The 26,124-nt window shown below is 42.8% G+C and overlaps 1 protein-coding gene across 19 annotated transcripts; it reads right to left on the reverse strand.

Moving 5' to 3' along the window:
- Window positions 1-502: 502 nt before the first annotated feature.
- On the reverse strand, window positions 503-26,124 carry add1 (adducin 1 (alpha)). Of its 19 annotated transcripts, XM_042060664.1 has the most exons (20): window positions 25,975-26,124; window positions 19,264-19,472; window positions 18,216-18,378; window positions 17,273-17,424; window positions 16,789-16,869; window positions 16,375-16,524; window positions 15,897-16,040; window positions 15,510-15,608; window positions 15,111-15,284; window positions 14,452-14,796; window positions 11,616-11,711; window positions 11,296-11,385; window positions 11,186-11,203; window positions 9,045-9,131; window positions 7,797-7,953; window positions 7,180-7,506; window positions 6,193-6,279; window positions 4,642-4,675; window positions 4,035-4,050; window positions 3,080-3,206 (listed from the first exon to the last, which is right to left on the reverse strand). In XM_042060664.1, coding segments are annotated over exons 2-19 (2,400 nt in total). In that variant the 5' UTR covers window positions 19,459-19,472; window positions 25,975-26,124; the 3' UTR covers window positions 3,080-3,206; window positions 4,035-4,049. The 19 variants fall into 19 exon arrangements, 15 of the variants coding, with proteins under 15 accessions (XP_041916593.1, XP_041916592.1, XP_041916591.1 ...); XM_042060662.1 differs by lacking the exon at window positions 4,642-4,675 and having other exon boundaries at window positions 3,036-3,206; XM_042060663.1 differs by lacking the exon at window positions 4,035-4,050 and having other exon boundaries at window positions 3,071-3,206.

Below are 26,124 nucleotides of genomic sequence, written 5' to 3' on the forward strand. Positions count from 1 at the left end.
ATGTCGTCCTTATTCATGATCATTGAATATGGACTCACAGCTAAACTTCTCTCCCTACCTGCCTTCTCCAAAATGGTCTTTCTCTTATTATCTGTCCCTAATTTTCAATCATGTTTATGCCTCTCTTGCCTCTGTCTGTCAGCATCAGAGAGATGGAGTCCACTTCAACTCCTTGAGGGGCTGGCTTTTGGCAAGCACCCATCAAGTTATGAATTAAATAACCCCAAAATCGGTAGATGTTTTGATGGCTTATTTTGTTTATAATTTGTATTATAAAGCCTAGAACATGTTGAGTGTGCCTATATATCTGCCTTTGAGATAACTGCCTGGGAGATAACTGCTTAGGCCTACACAAGAATCATGAGTGACTCATCCATATAAACATGGCCACAGCCCACAGGACCATTCAGATGGAAGTAGGAGTAAGGATAAAAGGATATAGCCTAATCTAGGACATTCAAGAGTGATTAAGAGTCTTAATGAACAGGCCACACTTTCAAACTTTGGGATTAGAAGGAGAATTTTAATCATGGATACAAATTAAACAGTTCCATGGAAATGCAGATGTTCACAGAAAGGAATCAGAACACAACAGGTTCAACATAGCTGCATGTTTATAATAAAACAACATAATTAATTCTAAACACTCAAAACAAAGTGTGACTTAGTCATGTTATTAGGCTATATGTAAAATGCCAGTTGGGCACATTATGGAAGAAACAGGGATACAGCATTAAATGTACAGAAAATAAACAATACAAGCTTAAGCTTTTAATGCCATGCAGTCCTTTTAGAAACGTCTATGTTGTCAGTTTGCACAAAATACATACTGATTTAATAGTGGTCTAACCAAGCCTTATTAGTGTGGTAATAACTGGTCCAGTCTTAGCCAACCTAAAAGACAAAAATCCAGTTTGCATTAAGTACCCTACTCACAGTTACTGTGGTGTCCTAATTATCTTTGTGTTGCCCTGAACAGAGTGGTAACGTTACTACACAAACACTCTGCTGAGAGGGAAGCAACAGATCTCTGTGTCAGGCAGTGGTTTTCTGAGGATTCTCACAGTGGTTTTCACACACATAATGCGTTAAGAATGGCTCAGATGCTTATTCTTATGAAAAGCACAAACTCTAAAGACTTAAGAGTTTTATGGGTATGGTACATCTCAATATCCTTGTTCTCAAGTCTGACTAATTCATTTGTTTCTCTGGACCAGAACAGAGGGAAGGATAGGAAGACTAAGGGCATATGCTCCTCAGTTCCTCTGTCTGATCCCCATGAGGCACAACTACTTTTACAGACTTTTTACAGGGAATATACACTGCCTGGCCAAAAAAAGGTCACCACCTGGATTTAACTAAGAAAAATAGGTAAGAGCCTCCCTGTGGGGGCAGTGCTATGATCTAGGGTTACTGCAGTTGGTCAGGTATAGGTTTAGCAACCCAAAGTGCCCAAAGAAACGAGGTCAGCTGACTACCTATACTGAATGACCAGATTATGCCATCAATGGATTTTTTCTTCCCTGATGGCACGGGCATACTCGAAGGATTCATCGGGCTCAAATTGTGAAAGAGTGGTTCAGGGAGCATGAAAAATCATCACCCGGCACAGAGTCCAGACCTTAACCCCATTGAGAATCTTTGGGGTGTGCTGGAGAAGACTTTGTGCAATGGTCCGAATCTCCCGTCATCAATACAAGATCTTGGCGAAAAATGAATGCAACGCTGGACGGAAATAAATGTTGTGACATTGCAGAAGCTTGTGGAAACGAGGCCACAGCAAGTGCATACCGTAATCAAAGCTAAAGACGGTCCAACGGAATATTAGAGTGTGTGACCTTTTTTTTGGCCAGGCAGTGTACTTCCTACAGTGATGTGTGTATATGCATATGTATCTGATGTATATGAATGTAATGCATGTAAAGAGTAGTCACAAATTAAAACTCCATTAAAAGGCCATTTGAAAGTAGCCTAGCCTATTGTGTGAATTTGTGAAGTAGAAGATTCTTTTGGTTCCATTATTTGGCGTCTGGAGGACCTCATTGTCCCTGGTAAGCCTAATATCAAACACATCTGGGGGACCTCATTGTCCCTGGGAAGCCTAATATCAAACACGGCTTGCGCTGATTAGGGGCCTGATGGTTTCTTCAGGTAATACATGAGTAATTTAACAAATAATAATACAAAAAAAACAAAAGAACAAAACTGCATATAGTTTTCCTCAATAATTAAAACACAGTAAAACATTACTTCAAACTAGGCCTATCCTCAACTTCAGGCTAGTAAAGGTACAGTGAAGATTGCATTTTCATGGTTTCCATTTGGGTGGCCTTGGGGTGAGAGCCTGTCAAAGCCCAATACATTTGCTCATGACTTCTAGCATTCATCTGTCATTTTTCCATAATATATTGTTGAGGTCATGATTATATTTAGCCTCATCAGACAATGCAAATGGCCATCTCCAAAGAATGACAGGATTGCATGTAATATACATCAGAAATCAGCACCGTGCATTTTGTAAATCCATAATTGTTATTTTATACCATAAGTAGCATGATTAAAAGCTTATTTTTGCATTCATTTTTTAAAAGACACTTGAGTACAATTTTTATACAATCCCAATACATTCGGGTGATTAACTGGGTATAGCCGTCTTTTCTTAAAAATATCAAATCAACAGCTCACTTTATATGTGGGCCAAAACAAACATGCGAAAAAAGCCACACGACCATACTGGAGCAGACATGATGCAGTCATTCATCAGTAAAAGCCGCTAACAAAACTAAAAGGAATTCTGAGCCACTGTTCTAAAAAAAAAAAAAAAAAAAATTGGCACACACTGCACTGTAGGAGAACATATATAAAAGATTCAACTAAAACAGAGGAAAAAGGCCTTTTCCCCAAATCAGACAGCTAGGTCTCGGTCTTCTTTTTGTTTTTCTTCAGGAAGGATGGTGTTCGAAACTTCTTCTTTTTCTTGGAGGGGGATTTGCTGGGCGACTCATCGCTGCCTTGGTCGGCAGCATCATCAGGACCGCCTGCTTCATCCCCTTCCGTTTGTTGTGTAAGGTCTGCCTGGGTTGGGCCAGAGTCTTCAGCGGGAAGTGCGGGGGCTTCGAAGGGGTCATCTGGGGTCAGATCGGGGAGGGTCTGTCTCAGTGTGGCTGCGTCACTCTCATCCTTAAAGGTCTGATCTCGCTGGGACTCTGAAGGTAGGGGGGAGACACAGAGGATCTCAGACAGAGCAAATGCTTGGCAGCTTTTGGGACCATTTACCAATTCTTGCTGAAGACTTACACGTCATTCCCTCACACAAACAAGAGCAAGCTACTTCTCTATGAATTCTACATTCTTAAGCAAACAAGCACTGCACAGGTATTTGCAGATCAAAGTTATTTTGTTTGATATAGTCATATAGTGTTTGTCATAGTCTCAGCCATATTGCCTGGAGAGCGCAGTATACAAAAATAAACTATTTTAAATGCCCTACTCACTATTAAGCCAAATGGAGAATTTTTTTAGAGACCAGAATCACGCTAAACATCTGGACTCACAGAAGTTGATCTTGTAATTAGGTTCTTAGTTGCATCTGTCTCGGGCAAGAACAGAGCTCAGCATTATGCTCACCAACTTGTGTGGAACATATTAATCAGGTCCAGTTTATGTTCATACCTGCCATTCATGACTCAATGCAGCACAGTGTATTTAGCTGTAGCTCAGCATAGCCTATCTAAGAACCAGTCAATAAGCACATACAATTTTTGGTTGCTCATGGTGGCTAATCAAATGTTTTGAAGTTTTTGCTCTGTTTGATCATGTAGAATCTGATCCACAGTCTGAGATCTAATATTTAAAACTGATGCTGAACTGGAAGCTTTGATTAAATATACTCTATGTGTAGGAAACAAGTTTTCCTGATCAATACTGTGAATTAAAAATGTTATGCAGTGCTCAAAACTTCACAGGCTGCAAAGCAATGCGGCATTTACAGTAGGAAAGGGCTACACTCCAGCAATAAAAAGTAAACCATGTACCTGAAGAAGGCCTTGTCTGGAACAGAAACATGATCGAGTCAAACACATACCTTACCTGGATCAAGACAGTTCTACAACATTTAAGCTAAAACAGTTACACTTTTACTCAGCATACTAGGAGTGTTTGCTTAAAATACCACAAAAATGTAACTCAAGAGAAAAAAGGTTAAGAGGTCAAATCTATACGTTGATAGGAAAAATGTTGCTGGGTCCACCTTAAAGCACTCTAGTGAATTTAACTAGCAGGCTTTTGCTTTCCAATGCTTCAGATTCATAAATAATTAGGACTCATAAAACATAGATATGATGCTAATGATCCTCATGTTTATGAAGCTTCAGTAATGTTCTTACATTTCCATTTGTTGAGGACAACTACAAACTATTAAGCTGACTGATTTAGAGGGCTTCTAGAGTGACACCAGTGAACATTAGGAAACATAGAGGGTCAAGGACCGGAGTGTGTGTGAGGAGGAGAGGGAGTAAAAGGGGAGAGGGAGAGAATCCACCCCTGCAGATGAGTAAGGCCAGAGAGAGGCAGGTGAATGAAGCCATGCAGAGAGAGGTTACAGCAGAGCACAAGCATGAGGGCCAGGGGGACCATACTTACTAGGGCAACAGGTACTCTTTTGCATTTCCTTCTCCTGATTGTAACGCAGCCACAAGGAAGAAAGAGCAACAATGTCTATGCAAGTCCAAACCACAGCCACCGTGTTCAAACAAAAGGAGTTAAATGAAATACAAAACAGACCACCAGGAAAAAAAGAATGGACAGAAGCCATTCTTACAAGACCCCAGAAAGATGAGTATGAAAAGATGGATGTGGAAGATATACAGACAAGTGGCACATCCTTGAAAGGCAGTGGATTAGATTATACCTGTAAAAAATGTTCATTCTAAATTGATTCGAACATCTTTGAGAAGTCCTCTAACAGGCTTTAGTAAAATATTTATTCAGTTTCATTCAATCAATCCAATTGGAAATTGCATTGGTGCTATACAAATGTATGTAAGCTCAGTGCTAGTGACAGAACTAGTGACAGTCAGCTGACACAATGCCTTAAGGGCATGTGAAAAAAGCATTCATATTTGAATCCATATCTCTTATTCATGTATTTATTTCTAAAGCCCCTGTCTGTCTCCATAACAAATGGCTATCCATATCACAAAAACTACTGCCGTTTCACAAAATGACAGATTTGTGAAACTGCTGTAATTATTTCGGGATTCATGGGAAACAGTAACAGGTATATGTGTAATCCAAAGGTAATAAAGACCAAGAGGAGAAATAACATCTTCAAAAAGAAAGAGGGAAGATAGACAGAATCATGATGAGTTTAAGAAAAGTAACAATTATTTCATTCTTAGTTTCTAAATTGATCTTGACTCATTTCTTATTCAACATAGCTCATTTCAGTTACTATCTGCATGTCTGCAAAACACAAGTATGTGTTCAGTCACCTTCTTACTAACGAGCAATGGTTCCTAAAGCCTGTAATGCCTCAGTCTGGTTAGCCTAAACAGCCACCCCCCAACAGCTAAATCAACTTATTTGGGATCAATTTACTTGGAGAGAAATATAGTTTACACCTCTGAGGTATGTTCAAATTTGGCAAACAGTGGTGGGCATGTTTAACAGTTAAATTTGGACGATTTTGTGTAAAAATTTCCCTCACGGGATCAAAAGAGTATATATACACTAAATATTCCATTTAACAGCAACCCTTTGTCTAGCTCCCCTGTATGTTCGTGGAGAACTTCCTCCTCAAACTCAGGTGTGCTCAAATTCACAAACATTTGCAAACAGTTTTCTGTTTGCCTTGAGTCCTCTGTGAATGTTTGTCAACACTCACAAATTCTTAAGGTTTCTGCTCTTAATAGTTTAGCTCACCATTAGCCTTTAACATACCTTTAAATTATCCTTCTAGTAAGTGAAACGGATATACTATAGAATTATGAATTGTTTCTAGTATACAGCAAACCTCTTGGTCTATTATTACCCATATGAAACAGTATTATACACCTATGGTTGTTAAGAACATACAATTAAAAGACAAAGACAAGATCGAAAGCATTCCTAGGGTTGCCCTTTCAGACACACAATAAACACAACCCATAAAAGCCATGCTTGGAAGTGACCGGCCTATCAGGCAAGACCCACCTTCTTCTGGTCGGACTGGGGTACTGGGAGGGGTGACCGTGGGGCTCTGCTCCTTCACCTCGCCCTCCTCAGGCTCTTGTTGCTGGTCTGCGACACAAACGTGCATCATTTAATGGTGGGCTTTGCACTGCTTTAATTGGCTACATTTCAGTCCATTTAGGCACTTTACAGGCTTACATTTGGTTTGTTATTCCGGCGGGAATCAGTAATTATCTCTGTTATACATCATTCTGCAGTTCAGCGAGCAAATCACACTGAAATTTTGACTAAATGGCAGCACTTAAATTGTTTAGATAAATTCCATAACAAGTACTAAAATATTGAAAGTTTGGCAATGCCTCTTTTTTTCATGCCAGTGACATTTCATCAGATTGCAATGGCAATACCCCACTGAGGTGAGCACACAAACCAGAAACAAATGCAAGGACTGATTAGAGCAGGATGAGCAGACAGCAGAAGAGTCAAAGGAATCCACCCACAAGGCACCATAGCGGTGGACCTCCACCTCATAGAACACCACCATCTCCACCCACAAGGGAACATAGCGTTGGACCTCCACCTCATAGAGCACCACCATCTCCAGGATGAGCTGAGGGCCCACCAACTGCTTTTATTAGTACAAGTGCCACAATAAACGAACCCCAGCACACAACAAATCCAGGTTAGAAGATGAGAGTAGTCCCTTTGCCCACTTTGCCTCAAATGCCAAAGACTGCAACATTGCCAAAGTCCGCTGTGTAGACCACAATCAAGAGTGAAATCAAAGATTGCGTGGAGAAATCATAGCTAATTGTATCTTGATAAATCATTTTGAAGAGGCGGGAAAGGGAGTGGGGAAAGAGATGATACAGGTTGAGGAGGGCACCGGATTACTGGGGAAGACAAGACAGGGGAGGGGGGGGGGGGGGGGCAGACTCCGGCCCCACAGACGGTGGCTCCAGTGGGGCAGGACGGAGGCGAGGCAGGCAGACAAGAGCTCCCCTGTACCTGGAGACTCACGCTCAACCGCCATTTGAGTGTTGGAGCTCAACGCTCGCAGTACGGCATAGTGAAAGTCCTTGTGGGGGGAGTGGGAGGATGCGGTGGCCCCTCCTGGGGATGAGCAGCTCCTCTCGGCCGAGTTGGAGCCCGACCCCCGGTCTCGGCTGGGAGCGAAGGAGCAGGACGTGGCAGCCAAGATGGTGGACTCCTCGCACTCTTCATCTGCCTTTGCCTTACTGAGGGTTAACCTCACGTGGTCCCCTGCAGGGCAAGGGATGGAACTACTCTCTCCAGTAAGCCTGGGCTTGGAAGGGGTCCTGCTTTCAACCTGTACTGAATACAACACAACAGGTTCTCCAAAAGCTCTTTGATGAGCTTAGAAGTGCAAGTGTGCTGGTTTGGTAGGATGAAAACATTAGGAGAGGGAGGACAAAAAAAAAGTCATGACAAAAAAGTACAATCGAGTGCATCCAATGCTTCATTTAACATCAGCCATGTTAGCTGTAGTGACCATTGTGATATAGTTGGTTTTCACCAGGGCAAGAAAAAATCTTTTGCTAATCTTCTCTTGTTAACTTCCACCGTTTCTGAGACCTGAGACCTAGCAATGGATGCAGCCCTACCTTCCACACCTTTCTGGTTGAGCTCCACCTCCCGGCGGTACTCCTCCATGTCCTGGTCTGTGAGCTTGGTGAACGGGTTCGGTCCAGTCTTGCTGACGATAACTCGTGGCTGGTACTCCTTCTCAATAATGGCTTTGGAGGCAGTCACTAGTTCCCCCTAAACAGAGGGGCAGAGGTAGAAGGGAAGCAAAATCTTAAGACCGGTAGGACAAATTAAGTTGTGACCTTCAAATGAATCTGGCAACCCTCTGGCCACATTCACCTCACATAAGGCAGGGAAACGCAGAGTAGCTTCTTTTTAGTCAAGCAAAATCGTTGGTATATATTGTGTGTAAACAGTTTAACAACACTATACTCAATCTAGACATTCAAATAACTTTGACCCATTGTGATATTTTTTAATAATGGTGAATATTATAAGTCAGTTGATCATACACAGCTCATGCTTGTAAGGAAGACCAGAACTGTCCAGTCAGCTTGACTATAGAAGTGACAGATGGAGGAGTTTTAAAACCACAGTCAGAATAACCCATACAAAATCCTCCATGGAACAGTCATGTTTGTGTGACGTTCACTAACTAGGTCAGCTGACACAATTGGGCCATGGACATTCTTGGTCAAAGTCAGAATAAGGAATAATCCTCGCAAACGTAAGTGCTGCAAATAGTGATTACTGTCACTAGAGTCAACAGTCAGAAGCTAAGAGTCACCATGATGGTGACCATACATGAGATTTCACGCTGAATGGAAGACAAATGATTGAACGTAACTATGGCATCAGAGAGTACCAAAACAACAACCAAACAATGCATGATGTCAATAAGGATATGTAACCCTCACACCGCTCAAATCCTCTCCCCCTTGAAAGTGTACTTGTTGTAGCCATCTGTATTGTCTGTTTTGTATTATCTTTAGCCTTGCTGACGTCCGTTAGCTAGGTTTTGTTTGGATTGGATTGTTGTGCTTTTTGTCCTGACTGCATTGGGATGTGATCTCTGTCATGTATGTGCTGGAACAGGAACCTGCTGTAAACATGTTTTAACTGAGTTAGGCCCATTTAACTGTAACTGTAATTGTTACTTTTTGAATTGTTAATCCTTTCCTGTATAATAAATGAAATGACATGAAATGAGATGTATAGATAATGAGTATATAGCTTGTGGACTAGTCACCAGACAGAGAAGATACCAAATGAGGAGAGAGGAAGGAACAGTGTGAGTTAGCAGCTAGTCATGTCTGTTGATGTACCTTTCTAATAGACCTAGCAGGGCTATAGACCTGCTCAGACAGATCAAGGCCATCGATAGAGTCCGTGCAGTCAGACAGAGGGGCGTCCTGCAACAGCAAACCGGGTGAGGAGTACAGAACCCAATCACCCGGCATATCGGCATGCTAGATAGAACATACACTGCAACACAAGCACACCAGATGTCCTCTTCCTCCACTTTACACCCACACGCACACACATTCACCTCAAACCATCAAATAATCACTGTCACTCATTCTCGCATGCATGCCATCATACTAGCTTACACTCATACCATCCAAGCACAGGATTTCATACGCATCACATACCCTAAAATACTGCACTAACCAACAATTTAACACACAAGCATGCAGCCACACAACCAAACAAACACCCACACACACACACACACACAAAATCAGGGATACACATGCAGATAAGCAAATGAAGCAAACTCGAGCATCACAAGCAATACAAATGTTCTCCATCATGCACTCCAGCATGATACTGCAGGTCATAGTGTATCTAATACAGGTCTTGAACCTTTCTAGTATTTTGCCATGTTATATTATTACTATTACTCACAACACAGTCTTTCAAAAAGAAGCAAACATACAACCGATACATGAGTAATCCATGACAATGTATTGGTCAATAACCTCCTCTGTCACAATGCTTTAATACAAATAGTATAGGAAGATCACATACTGACAGAGAAACCCATCTATATACATCTACAACAGCAACGGCATTGCATCTGCATTGTGTTGACTGCATAGCTCAGTCCTGCACTTGCCCAGACTCGAACCCGCAACTTGCAGCACCTAGCGGGTGCAAGGGAGCCAAAGCCCATGGGTGCTAACGTCTCTTAGCAGCGCGTATCTTAGGGCATCTACAGGGAGCTTTACCTGACATACATACTGCACCGCTACATACCAGCTGGCTAGCGCTACACAAGCTTCAGTTCAATATGAATGTTGCTTTAAGTTGGTCAACTTCTGATTGGGGCGCATGCCTAGTGCATGAGTAGCACAGCACTTCTGATTGGGGCGCATGAGAAGCACAGCGGTCTTGTTAGGTGATCTTCATTGTCTGTCACACAAGGAGGATTTCATGAATTTAACAATCATAGATGTGACAAGATTAACCACTGGGACAAAGTTGCAAGCTACACAATTAATTGCAGCCTTTGCGAGGAGCTAATAGCATCAGGTCAAATTGCCATTTAGTTTCAAATGGATTAATTGTGCATTTCTAATACCTCCTCTAAGCTCATAAGATGAAATCCTTTGCCACACAGGTTATGTTTTTACACACATCCATTTGTTCATTAGTTTGTCTGTTAGCTTGTTTGTTAGCAGGATTATGCAATAACTATCGTCCCAATTTTCATAATATTTGGTGGCAAGGTGTTTCTTGAACCCATGACATTTCAGAAAGCAAAACTGATTGCAGGTGCCCTGGGAATGCCATATCTTGCAATGTTAGCGAAAGTGAAACGAAATTGGTTTGATTTGTTGAAAACTGAATGGATTCTGAAGCCCTTTCCACTTTTCCACCAAGTGTCATGAAAATAGGGTCTGGAGTTTTTGCATTATCCTGTCAAGAAACAAACCAACCAACCCACAGAAACAGGTTAAAAAAAAACATTTATCTCCTTATCGGAGGTAATAATGGAATTTTTATACATGTTCTTCTAACATTTTCCATGAGCAAATGAGGCTACAGTACTCAACGGTATAGTGGTAGTGGATGAACCCTAATCTATGTTGCACGAGTAGAGTAAGTGAACACTTTTCAAAGTATGTTGAACACCGATCCAACCAATTTCTCTCTCTACTGAACTACTCAATCTCTCTGAGGTCCCACTGGACCGGACTCAAACATGATGACCACACGCAGGACAGAGGACAGAGGGGAGGACACAGCGGCATGAGAGAGAGAGAGCCATGCAAACTCATCTTACATGGACACATGGAGGTGATCTGGACTAAAGTAAGACGCTTGAGTTGCCCTCAAGCCGATTCAAATCAAACAAAAACTCAACTGAGTAAGTCACAGCAAACAAAACCAAACCAAAGCAAAGTCAGCGGTCATGAGCACAATCCCTCAGGAGTTGTGGGTCAGCTCAGCCTGTACTTACCTGCCAGACAGTCACCCTCTGTGATCAGAAAATAATGGCACAGTTAAACACCACCAACAGGCAGTACAGGAGGGAGGCACACTGGGAGAGAGGGATCAGTGCAGACTAACCTGGCCAACTGACCGGTCCACCACAGGACCAGACAGCACCTGGGACTGCGGTCCAGCTGTCTTTATGTCTTGCAGATTCTGCTCCCGGATCTGCATGGATCAGATGACCAGAACAATTCAGTAATGACCTGAGGTGTCTTGTCATTTCACCCATTAAACCTACTACTCTCAGTGGCTAGTATTATTTTAGCCGCAAACACTATATAAATTGCTCTACAGCTATTGTACTCAATTTGCAATCTATGACCACACAAATACCTTAGCTACAGTAAGTGACCAGTGTCTACCTCACTGTCAATAGCTGAGGGGCTGTTACATACCTTGTTTCGCATCTCCTGAACTTCCTTTGGATTTGTGTTGAGTGGGACGAATTGATTGGCCACAGCAGCCTGTCGAAGTCCTTCCTCCTTGGTCCACTGTATGGTTCAAATGAAAGATTAAAATGAACCAATGAACACCCAACAGACTTATAAAAGAAAAAAGACCACACAGAGAAAAAATAAAGATCTAACAAGGACAAGCTTAACGTAGTAGAATGAGAGGCATGCTTTTCAGAACAATAGTAACAGAACCAAACGTATTTGAACACCTAAAACACATCAAAGAGCAGTGAACCAATGATGATGCAGTTAATCAAAATCCTACAATCCAACCTGTTGGCAGTCTGTAACTGAACCGAAACTTAGACAGGCCATGAACCAAATGCTGCAGTAAGTCAGTAATGTTTAGTGGAGTGGGATAGATAGATAGGCTACAATAGAACAGAGCTGTACCTATTCTCCCTGTCTACTGTGCAATCTAGGATCTGATGACATTTCACTATACAATCTCATTCCCGTTCAAGATGGGTCCAACTGCTGTGGCTAAACATCCACATCATTATCATTCGTTCACCATCTCCTGATGGACTGACAGTACGTAAGAAATCAGTTAGAATCTCTAGCGAGCTCTGTGTGCTACGGGAGTGCGACACTAGTGTGTTTAATAGCCTGACAATGACAAAGCGCCTCAGTGAGGCACTATGGCTTTCCCCTCCTCATCATCATCATTGATACTCGTGCTAGAGACCATAAGGTAAAAGAAAGACACAGAGGAGGAACCAAAGGCATCACAGGATGAGAGAGCGGGGGGGGGGGGGGGGGGGGTGAGAGAAGTGCTGAGTGATATGATGGCTGGCTTACGAAGCGGAGTGTTGAAGCCGAGTGGCGCATGGCATGAGTGGACATCACCGACAAATCATCACACACACACACACACACACACACACACACACACACACACACACACACACACACACACACACACCTGTACTAGAGGCTGCTCAGCTGGCCAAAGAGAGAACTAACACATTAATTCAAACTTCTTCTGCATGAATGGTCTAAAATCTACTGAAACATAGAGGTGTTTGTGCCAACTAGTAGTCATTCAGATCCATTCTATCATCACTGATGTTATCCTAGGTAAGAGATGTTATCCTTGGAATTTTAGTTCTAGATCAACAATCATTTTACCCTTAAAATGAGGGAATGAACTGCATATGCATATAGCATCACCATCAGTCATGCACGTAAGCACTATTTGGATGTGCGGTCTGCTTTATAAAGCTAGCAGAGGGCGGGGAAAGAGCTTAGCATGAGTATGGTGTATTATCTCTCACTTTAGGATTGAGCTCAATGAATAGGTGTCTATGGAAGAAGGGGCTTGGATGGGATGGACAGGTAAACATGAGATACTCACTGATCACGAGTCTCACAACACAACACTTGCACTTTCCCACTAGAGATAATCATTTGAATAAAGTTTGAATAGAGTTAAGGGACAGATGTTTTGGTTTACTGTTTCTTCCCCCTAAATTTCAACAAAACACTCATGCTCGAGAACACTCCAGTGATAGAAATTATCTTCGTTCAACAAAAAGATATATAGAACCAGCAAAATAAGCCAACACAACTTGCCAATGAAACTGATAAGGAACAAAAGAGAGGTAGGAAAACAACTGGGTAGACTGGGAGGGGAGCTGGAGTCAGTAAAAAGCAGGCAGTGACTCCTGGGATCTCAAGCTCATACCCACGGGCAGGGCCTCTGGAGTGTTTCACACCTCCCTTCACTCTGAGGCTTCACTTTTAAAGCTGCAGAGTTCAGGTGGAGAAGGACCAGCTGCGAAGACAGGTAGCTGTCTCATGGGGTCAGAGACGATTGGGGATAAACACGGTTCTGTTCTGCTCTGCTGCTTTTAAGAGCTTTGAGTCCTCAAAAACTCAACTCCTTTACACCACCCAGAGGAAGAAACTAGAATTACTAAAACTATGGAGGACTTATTAATACAGAATCCTAAACATAATTGCACGCTGAAATTTGTGGGGTTTTATGGACATCTTTTTTTCTCAAATGGCCCCTCTGGATGAGTGCTTCCTGAGAATTCAGAGACACAGTTCCAAAATCGGATGAGTTACATACATATGATGGAAACATGGTCACTAACACTTGAGTCAGGGCTCTTGGCAAACCCTCTGAGGGGACCATTGAGTGTCAGAAACGTAAGCACACAGGAATAACACAAAACAAGAGGGAATCTGTAATAGCAGCAACACCATTCAGCCACGCCCACATGGGCACATGCATCAGTCAGTCAGCCCTCCAGGATGCTACCCACAATGCATCTGAATACTCATGCAAAATAGCATGCATTAGGCAGCTGGGGGGCACCCTGAGGTCATTAGCTGTGACGGGGTTGTTAAGGCTCTATATCTGACCAGAGGGTGGACAGACAGAAGAAGCTACCTTAAGGTCACAGGAAGCACAGAGTCATGGAGGGAAACATCAGGCTCTGACAGATTAGATTACAGATTGCATGTAATCACTGCATGAGACACTACAGGAATTTAACCTCAAAACACAATGCCAAAGGGCTATGGAATCTGTAATTCAGCCTCAGCCTTATGCTCTGAATGGGGAGAGAAGGATGGGGATGCTTTTAGAGGGCATCTTTCCGAGACCAGAGGCCCATGTTTTTCTAATGAGGGAGAGACAGAGGGTCAGAAAGGGGAAGAGGACGAAACATCGAGATTCGTATGGTCAGGAGCTGCCTCATGGTGCCCGCCAGCTGCCCAAATAGTAGCAGTACATCTAACTATGAACAGTAAGGTAGGCACAGACCAAGCAGTTGGTAATACAGCTTGGCACGCAGACACCGGACGAGAGAGACTGCAGCAAGGGTTTGACGTGATCGTGTGAAATGTTCGTCCACACCTTAGTCTTCGCCTTTGGGCTTCCGCCGTCCGGCCCGTCTTCGCAGGCCTCGTCGGGCCGGCCCGAGCTCAGCCAGCGGCTTTTGTCACGCTGCTGCCGCTGAAAGCTGTGCTTGAGGGGAGAGCGCGCACCCGAGTCACTGTCCTCAGCGTACGAGTAGCCCGTGGCTGAGGGGGGGATCTCTACGTCACTGTACTTTTTAGCTTTGTCGCGCAGTGAAGGGCAGCGGTACGGGTAACCTGTCCGGTAGCCCTGTGGAGGGAGACAGAGGGATAAATGGGGGAGAGGAGAGAGAGAGAGAGAGAGAGAGAGAGAGAGAGAGAGAGAGAGAGAGAGAGAGAGAGATACACAGAGTGATAGACAGAGAGCAGAGAGAGAACAGAGAGACAAAGAGTTGATATGCAAAACATGAGGAACGGGAATAAAATCATACCATTTTAAATTTGATGGCCCCTTCTCTTTGTGAAATGAAACTCAGTTGCTCTCAAGAATAAATCCCAATCCATATAAATCCCCTCTGCTACTGAATGATTCCCAACTGTGTATCAAAGATGAGGTCATCCTACCAGATTATCCAGCATCCGCATCAGTGCCTCAAATTCCTGCTCTCCGACCAGCCACTTAGGGTGGGTGCTGGCCGGGTCTGAGGCTGGCTCCAGGTGCCGGGGACGGGCCTTGTACTTTTCCGGATCCAACATCACCAGGTTATCAGGTCCTCCTGCACTAGCCAGAGTACGCACCTGTCGGAAAAGATGAAGCTGGGTGACACCATAACAAGTACAATATTCCAAGACAAATAGTCTCCCTCACAAACAACACACACACACACACACACACACACACACACACACACACACACACACACACACACACACACACACACACACACACACACACACACACACACACACACACACACACACACACACACACACACACACACAATGGACATTTGAACAACATACCTGAATTTCACATGCTGTTACAAGGTTATGAATATAGTAAAAGGCTTCTTCTACAGTTTCACCAACAGACACCAGCCCATGGTTTCTTAGGATCAGCACCTATGAAACAACCAAACAAAAAAAATCAAGGACACAAACACAGCTGTTAGTCTTCAAAAAATACTGATACCTTGACCAAGTTGTGAAAAAACAGCAGCTACGATTGAGAGTGCCACTGTGTGTTCCCTTTACCAGACCTCGTTCAAGCGGTTAAGCTTCTGAGACTTTGCACTGCCGGCCTGGGGCCTGGGCTAAAAGTCTATTCTTAATGAAACTGTGATTATGGATCTCTCGGTCAGTGGACATCACCCTGATGTCTAGTAAAAAGGTGCGAGCTCTGACCAATACCTTGCTTGTGGGACCCAAGTTCTTCTGAATGAGGACGTTTTCCTCTTCGTCCACCAAGATGCCATGGTAGTCATGGTAGGTTACCTCCCCCAGTGCCAAGGCCTCTGGAGAGATGGGCAGCAGGCCACACTTCATGGCTGATACCTAGAGGACAGCACATAGACAGTGCTTGGAAGTGCACTAATATGCTCTCTTAGGAAAACACAAAGCTTCTCCAACTGAATCATCTTCTGTGATCTTCTGAAATACTGGCATTTGATATTTGACTTATTACACACTATATAATAAACTCTACAGTAGGGACAACCACTCTGATATTACTAATAGCAAACAAAATGATCAAGTCTATCATCACGACTATGTTGTCTCGGTGAATCACTGACATAATTTGGAAATTGGAGACAGATGGTAGAAGAGCAGGGCATGAAACAGGAGGAGGAAAGGGTTGGGGGGGTGGGGGGTGGAATATGATGCGTACAGCGGCTCCAGCAGGCGTGTGAATGTGCACAATGCACTTGACATCGGGTCGCGCAGCATAGATGGCGGAATGAAGCATGAACCCAGCCTGGTTCACACCAAGGTTGGTGCTGCCTCTATCCACAATCTCCCCCTGCAAGTTGATCTTGACCTGTGGAGGAGTTACAGGGACAAATGGGTGATAGCAGGCAATTAGCTTATAATAGGATTGTGTACATTTTGTGTAATACTTAAACAGAAACTCTTGAGTTGAACAACTTGGTAGCTAAAGATAGAGGCTGTAGCCACAGTGCATATGCATTAAATGTGTGCTCTTTTCTACACATAACATGCAATTTAAAACACAAAGATACTTCCTGTGAAAACTTGCATACACACACTGCTCAAGGACATAAATGAGGAAGAGTGGTCTTACCAGACTAGAGGCGGACACCTCACTGTAGAGAAGCCCAAATGGGACAATCAGAAACCGCTCTTGATCTGAATTCAGACGGACCTATTGGACAAGAGCAATGAGACACAGCAACACACCTTAGCAATGTACAGCTGAAAGCCACTTGAGCACATTCAGCTATACCAGGCAACCATCTGATGACTCACCCACTATATATCTACAGTTTTAGACAGAGCTCAAGCATCCCTACAAGGATGTCTCCCTAACTGCCCAAAGCAACATTCTAAAAAGAGGGGTAGCTTGAATCATGTATAGCTCACTCGTCAAATGCTGTAATTAAATGATGAAATAAAAACCTTACAAGTAATTAGGATTCTAATTATCTAGATATTCAGAATTTGTATATCAAGGACAGCTGATCTCTGAATTTGTCATCTTCTTTAGCAACATAAGATCTGTATCCTTCCGGTATAGCCATAGTGACTGTTGGGTGGACAGTACTCACAGTCAGGTGGTTATAGATGAGCTGAGACCAGCCAAACAGGTCAGCCAACCGGTAGAAAGCGGCCAGCTTACAGCGCAGAAGCTTCTCCCCCTTCTCATAGGCAATGGAGTCGGAGCCGCGCAGGTCATTCACTGGAGTCACCATTCCCAGACCTGGGTCATAAACATAGAATTACTACGCATTTATTCAACATCTTAAAATGAACTGTAATCTATGAATAGACTTGTGAACTACTACTGTGATTACTGCTGTGCCTACTGAAGAAGATAATCAAAACAATGCATTGCTTCTGTGAGGCAGAGAGAAGAAGAAGAAGAAGAAGAAGAAGAAGAAGAAGAAGAAGAAGTCCTCCCCGTATTGTAAATACATAAATGTGTGAGCAAAATAAATGTAACAATAGGAATTCTGCTCTGAATCAGACCTTGTCTGTCTTGTCGGTCCCACTAATCCGAATATACAATTACAGTTCAGTGCAATTGTGTAGAACACTCACAACCTTTTCAAACTTTTAGGCTGAGTTGTGTTACGAAATCAGATGGTGATTGTGGTTTCATAATATTCATAACAGATAATAGGACTCATTCTTTCTCTCATGTGACTGAGCAGCGGCTGCATCAGGGCATGTGCCCTGAGATGACCGCCTAATCCAGTCACATGCTACTGTATGAGACAGGGGTCAATCTGGAGGACAGTGGGGATGCATTTGCAGGATCAGTGGAAGCATTCACCCTGCCCAAGCTTAATGCTTACTAGAGACACTGACCAAGGGAACAACAAGACATTTTGAGAATATCCGTGACAAGGTCTTTGAAAACTATGACTGATGGGAATATGTGTTGGCAGGTAATATTGTGTTCTGTAGATATTCTCTGATACCAGAAAAGAAAACAGGAGGTGAGATTAACTATGGTCACTGAAATGGACTGTTTGGGGCTGAACTCACTCATGTTGAGGGCAGCCATGCCCCCCTGTGGGGCCGCTGGGTACATGGTGGGCACGCTAGTGGTCATGAAGTCAGCGATCTGCTGCAGCGCCAGCAGACTGGTGGGTGTTTTCCCTTTCTTTAGCTGGTCCTGGATCATGGACTCCAACTCATCACAGAAGGCCTGCAGAAATACAGGGACATCACAGGACAAGGCCAGTTGCAGTTTGATCTTTGTTGACAAATCAGTGAATAAAGGCTGATACTACTAACACTAAATCAGTTGGTACATGTGCATATCTCCAAAAAAATGAATCCTTCCCAAATGCTGCTTCACATCGTGCCTAACAACACCCCTTGTTGTTCTAAAGTCACTAACCAACGCTTTCTTGGGGCTTATTGCTTCCACTTTCCCCTCTTTCATAACATGGACTTACAGCATCAGCCCTACATCATGCGATCTGAGACTTGAGGGCCAGGGACCAAATTTGATCATGGTCCTGCAGGTGGCAGGACAAAGCATCTCATGGATAGAGCCTTTGACACCTCAAGCAATACCCTGTGTGATGTGTGATGAAGTCTTGGGTGCCTCTCAGCTGTGTTATTCCTGTGTGTCCACCTACTGTAAAATGGCTAACTTTTTTAATGAACTGAAGTCATTTTAAAATGGCAAGGAACATGTGTATGTAGTCATGAGAGGGAGATATGCACCACTGCCCCACTTCATCCACTTCCCTTCAGAGCCGTGCAAGTTTAGCCTGTCCCCTGATCAATGGACACACTGTGGAAGGCTGTACTTCTGAAAGGACCTAATGAAGTGTCAGGCTGCATACTTAGTAAATCCACATAAACAGACAAGCTCTGTGATGGCTGATTCCACACTTCTACAAATTCAAATTTAGTCAGCTGGTCTTTTCTGTGTGCACTACTACCATTTTGGTAACCTTGGTAACCCTATAAGGGGTATGCCAATAGAAGCCCCTATCTAGATCACTTGTGTCTATGAAAGACAGGAGAACAGCTTGTTTGATTGTAGCCGTGCATAAGTGTGTGTTTGAGGGAGCCTAACCGGACTCTGTAGGATCATGGAAACCCTCTTCCTCTGCTCCATCATGTTGAAGTCTTGCCGTAGATCGGGTGCCATGTTCCTCTCTCGTTGATACTCGGGATTGCTCTCATCGACACGGTCAAAGTAGCGCTCCTTGTGGGGGGGGTTGGTGGGCGGGGGGGCTGTCACCACCCCAGCACCTGAATCTCCATTCATCCTGATGACTGATCCTATAGAGGACAGGGGGACAAGAACACATTTTGATATTCAACAATCCTCTGTGTCAGACACTTGCACTCACTGACCAGTCTATCACAACAGAAAACTACAAACATTGCTCACAGTGGGGCACTAAGCTTCTAAGCTTATTTAACATCCTTCCACAGCCGGAACCTTCCATCATGGAGTTCTAAGTGACCTCATCTAAAGTTACATCCTGTTGAAACGGAGACACTTCCAAACACAGGAGTGTTTTATGCGGCAAAGCAGGACACAAAGTTGTGCTTAACTGACATATATTGTAGAAAAACTGAAGAAAGGAGTAGAAAACATGCTTTCAATGCTTCTTACGAATGGAAACAACATTACCAACATGGCAGACAAGGAAAATAAGAACAATGCAATGAAGCAGCTGAGTTTTTATGATCACACAAGAACACCTATGAAAATAACAGTGTCGCAATGTTGATGTTACAAAGCAGCCAAATGTCTAACTCTAATAAAGATGTGAATATGGTGTGCTTTCAGATTTGTTTAAGTACAGTGGTAATATTCAAAGGAGCAAATGGACATTTATACAATGACAAAGGGAAAGAGAGAGACCGACAGACAGAGACAGAGACGGGGGTGGGGGGGGGGCTGGCTGGCTAAAACCACAGTGCCATTAGTCCTCTGCTAAGCATCCAATTAAAAAAAACAACTCAACTCTGCTGCCATGACAACCCATCACCAAGCCAGAACCATGCCAAGCTGCTCATGAAGTGAGGCTGCATTGGCTTGACTTCTGAATCACAAGAAGCCAAGCCAGACACACACATTACACTATGTGCTACTTCAAATCTTGCTCAACTCCAGGGCTAGTTTGAGTGCTTATGCAAACTGGACTCTTCTTTCATCTCTAAAGCACAGTGTGACTAATTAACACTAATCAGAGAGGAATGAGCCTTTGGCAATTAACTGTCTGAGAGAATTCTGATTAAGCCAAAAATGAAATCTACAGTATTTGTACAGTTGCAAATCTGACATTTAAAGAAAGACATTGTTTTCTGAGAGAAGTGCAGTTCTCAGCATAATGTCCAAGGCCAGGCAAAACTGAGAGAGTAGGGGAGATTTCCGACTCATCTATATTGATTTATTTAATGTCCAAGCATTGAAGCTCTCTCTGAAGTTTGGAAATGTAATCTAACACATTCCTTGAATGATGCAATACATTTGGAGTGCCATGCCAGAAATTCTCTGTGTTATAAGCCAAAATACATTAGGAGTAAGATCAGCTTTGGGAGAGAGAAAGAAGGAGGGAGGCAGGAAGAAAGAGAGAGAGATGATTTTGTAGAGGACAAAGAGTTGAGTAGCAGCCCTCGCCCTCCTCGCTGATGCAAAGCAGGAAATAACTGAAGCATTGTGTAACAGTACCTCCCTTCGGTTGATCTGTAGTGAACCTGTTTTGCCTGAGCGCAGCACAGCACAGCACAGCACAGCAGTGCGAGGGAGGAGGGTCACAGGGGAATATGCCACAGCCATCCCACAGAAAGGCTGCATGGAGCCTCTACTAACAGCACTGTTCCCTATGTTGAAGAGTTCACTTTTCAAAAGGTGCATTCTCATTAAAAGCCATGTATTCATGTACATTATTAGACTAAATAAAAGTAAGTGCACTCCCATTTCCTGTTCAGGATTGATGGGAGTGCTAATAGGGTATAAATGTGATATTTGTGAAACTCTAGCTTATTTTGGTTGTACCAAAACTCCCAAAACTGTTCTCTGAGCATCGGACAGCTGTTACATCTTAGCCAACAGTACTCTTGAGCATCTCAGCACTCTGGGAACATAATGAGCCATTGCAAGTGCAAAAGAAGCAGACCATCTGTAGATTAAGATTACACCAAAAATGATAATACCTAAAAGAGAGGTCAGGAAACAAATACATTGTCAGAAATAGTTGCCAATGCATGAACTTAAAACGCCGTCCACAGTCACTGAACAGAAGTGAATTAGCAGCCAGGCCTTATACTGTTGGAATGAAGGCCACCCTGTATCAGGTTACAGTCTGTCAGAGAGACCCATGGCAGTGCCTTCCATGTCAATCCCCAATCAACCCCAACTCCAAGTGTGGGAGCACTTTGCACCAGCTTATTCCTCTGTCACTGACCACAGCTGTCTCTAAACAATGAACACAAGCACAGCGCCAGAGGGACACAATCAGAGACACCTATCACATCTAAAGCCTGAAGGATTACTCAGAACCGTAGGCATCCCACAGTGCAACCATTTTAAAGCACACATGCTCGCTGGGAGAGAGAAGCTACAAAACCATTCTAGACAAAATCCCATCAATTCTAAGGTACTACTTAACAATCCCATTACCAGTTAAATGGATAGGCTGATGTAGCCAGTGAGGCCAAATACCACAAACTGGTCAACAGGCAACAGACTTGCTTTACAAACACCAACACCAGTTGGCACTAATACATGCTAGCAAACTTGTTCACTCCTAAACTTGGTGTAGCCAACTTGATGATGACAAGTTGTTCTGACACTTTCAGGCAAGAACACAAAACTACACAGTAAATAAACTGGATTGATAAAAATGTGTTGTAGACGCTTTAGAATCTATGACCAACAGTCTTAATGCTGGTTTAATATAATGTGTAAATGTGTTGGACAGAAAATGTGCAGTTCTTTGATCATCTGGTTATCAAGATTCAGCATATTTAACATGATTAGGTGTTTATAACCAAAAACCAAAAACATAACCAAAACAAATGTATGGAGACTGCAGACTGGAGGGATGAGTGAAACATCTCATTATTTTGTGAAAAGGAACGCTTCTAACGCTGGGATCTTAAACCATCCTCAGAGTAGCATGGTAATATTGTTGGTTTATTAGCAAATTCTAACCAGCAAGAGAATTTCCAATGTGTGAATCTGGCAGAGAAGGCAACTGGTTTCCTTCATGATTCAATTGTACGGTCACTGAACCATTTAACCCCAGCTGGTATATTGGATAGTAATTTGTACAGATGTAGCAAAAAAATATTTTGGTAGGGAGCTGAGAAAAATCTCATAAATTCACCCTTTGTAAATGAAGTAGGCTACATGTTCTGTGCTTGTTTGTAACAGCACCAGCAAAAATATTCTCAGTTATCAGTCACCAGTCATATTTCAGTGAAGTGTGCAGAGGTGTAGTTTTTTTCTGTGGTCACTATGGAAACAATGAACATTTCCATAGAAACCTTTGGATACCTATTTTCTATTATGTAACATTTTGTCATCTCCTCCTACACTAAAACCCTTGCCACGGAATGGCTCAACAATTCTATCTGAAACTGTGATCTATTCTAAACCATTCAGCATCAAAGCTGGCCTCTAGATTTTGTCAGCATATCCATATCCCACAGACCCAGGCAAACAACTCTTGAGGAATATAAAAGCCCTGATAAAGAAGGATATGGATGCGACTGAGGAAAACAAGCAGATTAAACATCAATTCAAGCCAGTTCGGCTCTGGCACCTAGTGCGATACATTAACTGATGAGGTCATGATTTAAGTGATCACATATGTACCCAAAATGGGTCAGCCCATGCTCCCTCCCCTTCCTCCAAATTCCCTGAACTGCAACATGACATAAGGAAAACATTACAGCTCTGAAAGCTATAACTGTGTGAAGCAAGAGATCGCCACTAACTTTGATCATTATTAACAGAGAAATTTTGATGCATCAGTAATATGGCATTATTGCTTCAAAAAATACTCTGACAGAGTTGAACGTCTGCCCACACAATCTCTTTGCCAGTAACAGCTTCTCATATAGGCCAATTCCCAGCAGTGCCTCGGGGCAGAGAGGCACAAAAAGCTTTGACGAAGGCCAGCCAGAGTCCAACACTGAAGCCTACCAACCCCGAAAGTCTCTTACAGCCAACTGCTGTGATTCTCAAAGGCCTCTGAAAACCTTATGAAACATGGGCAAAAAGAAGAGAATGCATGCAAATGCACTGAGCACAGTAAAACAGTGTGAATTAATGAACATGAGGACTTTGTAAATGGGCAACTGACTAAATGTCAGTGGTTAAATCCATTATCATCTTTAGGGGTTTCTAGGGTCTTTTGGAAATGTACGCCTAACAATAATCAGCCTATGTTGTTCCTGTGAAGGAAGAGCATTTATGCTACATAACTGCATGGGATAACTGATTTTACAGTGGATGGAACAATACATTATCTGGTGATCCATGCCACACAAAACTGGTACATTTAACAGTTAGGATTGATTCAAGTTGGAAAATGGTTATGTACTGTGGAATGTAGAAAAAAAAAATTTGTATTACACAGAGTGAGATCATACTGCCCTCATAGGCCTCATCATTACTGTGCATTGATAAACTCAATAGTATACCAGTCTGTAAAGAAACACAAGAACATGGGACGGTTGACTGAGATTATAAAGTTGGTGTGGTCACAAAAACAAGTGACAATTTCTGACAGACCCAGAACATGAATAGATACTGTCATCAATACACCAAATACCATATCTGACCTAGTTAGTCGAAGAGTGTGTGGTTATCTCAGGCATACTGTGGAGCAGATGAGCGATGTGTGTGTGTGTGTGTGTGTGTGTGTATTTTGATGGGTTAGGGTGGAGCATGAGCCTTTATCTTAATCTGGGTGTGGCGAAGTTAAACATAAGAAGACCCTTTTCACAACCTAAACCAACAATTCAGGAAACAATCCTGGATCAGCAGTAGGCCTAGACGTAAATTATTGTGTGCGCGTGTGTGTGTGTGTGTGTGTGCGTGTGTGTGTGTGTGTGTGTGTGTCCATCTTTTTACCCAATCAGGAAGAAGGGCTGTGGGCCTTTAGACCTTGGGTTCAATGAAGTACCTTGACCTCAATGTTTGTTGCTAATGGCTTAAAATACATGAATACACTTTCACTGAATATTGTGCTCTCTTGCTGCTCTGGCAGCATTAGGGACTAATCAACAAGAATGCATTTGCAGACAAACAGCATGCAGTAAACCTTGCACCACCTAGATAAATCCATGCTCTGCACCAAAATAGAAATGCCAGACGCCAGACACCAACACAATCATATTTCTTCAATGCCTTTGCCACTCAGAGTTACAATCAGATAATATTTTTTTTCACATTATGAACAACTAAACTAAATATCCTGTGTGACCATGTGCACTGAAAAAATGTGGAATAGATTTTCATCTCTCAAAAGGGGTTGGTGATGGGAGAGACAGCAGAGCAGAAAGAGAGACATAGTATATTGGATACTATACTGGTATATTGGATAGTAATTTGTACAGATGTACAGATCAAGCGTAATAGTAAGAAGAGTGATAAAGGTGTGATAAAGGACTAAAATAGATCAAGTGCATTACCTACGAATAATGCATGCATAATATTGGCCCCCACAATTATCCTGTTCAAGTTCATGTGTGTGGGTATCAGACACAGGGTGGTTTGCATGAAAAAAGACTTAACTCAGACACAATGCATGAGTCATAACTGCAGTTACTACAGTTCAAAAGGTGGAGAAATAACACAGACATAATAAAACTTTGATGCAGTTGGCCAAGGCCTGTGCCTTTTTGATGCCAGAAGAGATGACACAAAATTGTGCTCACAAATTGCCCCGTTTCTTGTCAGATAAAACATGAAAGACCAACTGAACAGGCTACAATGTTTTCTATTGACAGCACTAAATGAAGGGACAGTTGCCTGTAGGACAGCTCTCATGCAGCCTAATACATTCCACCAATAGTAGGCTAGCCTACAAACTACAGCAGGAGACTTCGGATAACAATGACATTGACAACTCCAATTCAGCGCTCAGTTATTTTCACAATCACAAAACTCATGTGGCCAAGCCAGTGCGCAATACCAAAACGTTACAACGTTAACGTTACAATGACAAGTAAGGGGTTTGCAACAAATCGCACTGTAAAGCCATACAGTAGGCTAGGCTTATCGTTGCATATATAGGCTAATCCCAGTGTCTTCAAGGGAGGAGGCACCACAGCTTTCACGTAGTATGCTACAATAGTCAATTTAACATAGTATCCTAGCCTACAAAGAAGAAGGAACACCTAATTCCAACAAAACAGATTAGCCTACTGTGAAGGTAAGTGAACCCCGCTTGCTAGTGCGTTGTTGTGGGTTTGCCATACGGTATGGCCTTCAGACCGTTTTCGCCGTCTGCTCTTGTGATCATGTAGGATATCAAATTGTTGCTTTGTTGTTTCGCTTTGTCACAGTGAAAGCATACATTAGTTGGTAGCATATGGGTACAAACTCAAAGGAGATGCTTAACAAGTTGAACACGCACGCCCTTCTTCCACACGCCCAGCTAACTAACTACATACATACATACATAGGTTACATTTTAGCAAAATGCTAACTCGTCCGCCGCTACATTAATAGCGAGGTGGGCTTTAATATTTAAGATGGTTGTTTCCAATAACTGCAGACAGATTCGTAATTAAAATTGCATTAGATAGGACTCACCCTTATTCTACGGTGTAACGTATATTTTAAATCAGTCAATCGTCGATCAAGGTCTTTTAAATGTTTTGTCCACAACCTCAATGTTTTCAAAGGATCTCCGGTTCGTGGTCCTTACGTCGCTCCGCCCCTCTTTACCCTCTTGCAGGGTGC

This window comes from Alosa sapidissima, chromosome 13 (assembly GCF_018492685.1).
Source record: "Alosa sapidissima isolate fAloSap1 chromosome 13, fAloSap1.pri, whole genome shotgun sequence".
Classification (NCBI taxonomy): Eukaryota; Metazoa; Chordata; class Actinopteri; order Clupeiformes; family Clupeidae; genus Alosa; species Alosa sapidissima.

Coding starts and splice junctions, on each gene's coding strand:
- add1 (XM_042060657.1), bottom strand. CDS start 19,458: ATGAATGGAGATTCAGGTGCTGGGGTGGTGACAGCCCCCCCGCCCACC. Junction 16,525..16,788: donor AGGTGTCCGCCTCTAGTCTG/GTAAGACCACTC, acceptor ACTCCTCCACAG/GTCAAGATCAACTTGCAGGG. Junction 7,507..7,796: donor CAACCAGAAAGGTGTGGAAG/GTAGGGCTGCAT, acceptor TGTTGTATTCAG/TACAGGTTGAAAGCAGGACC.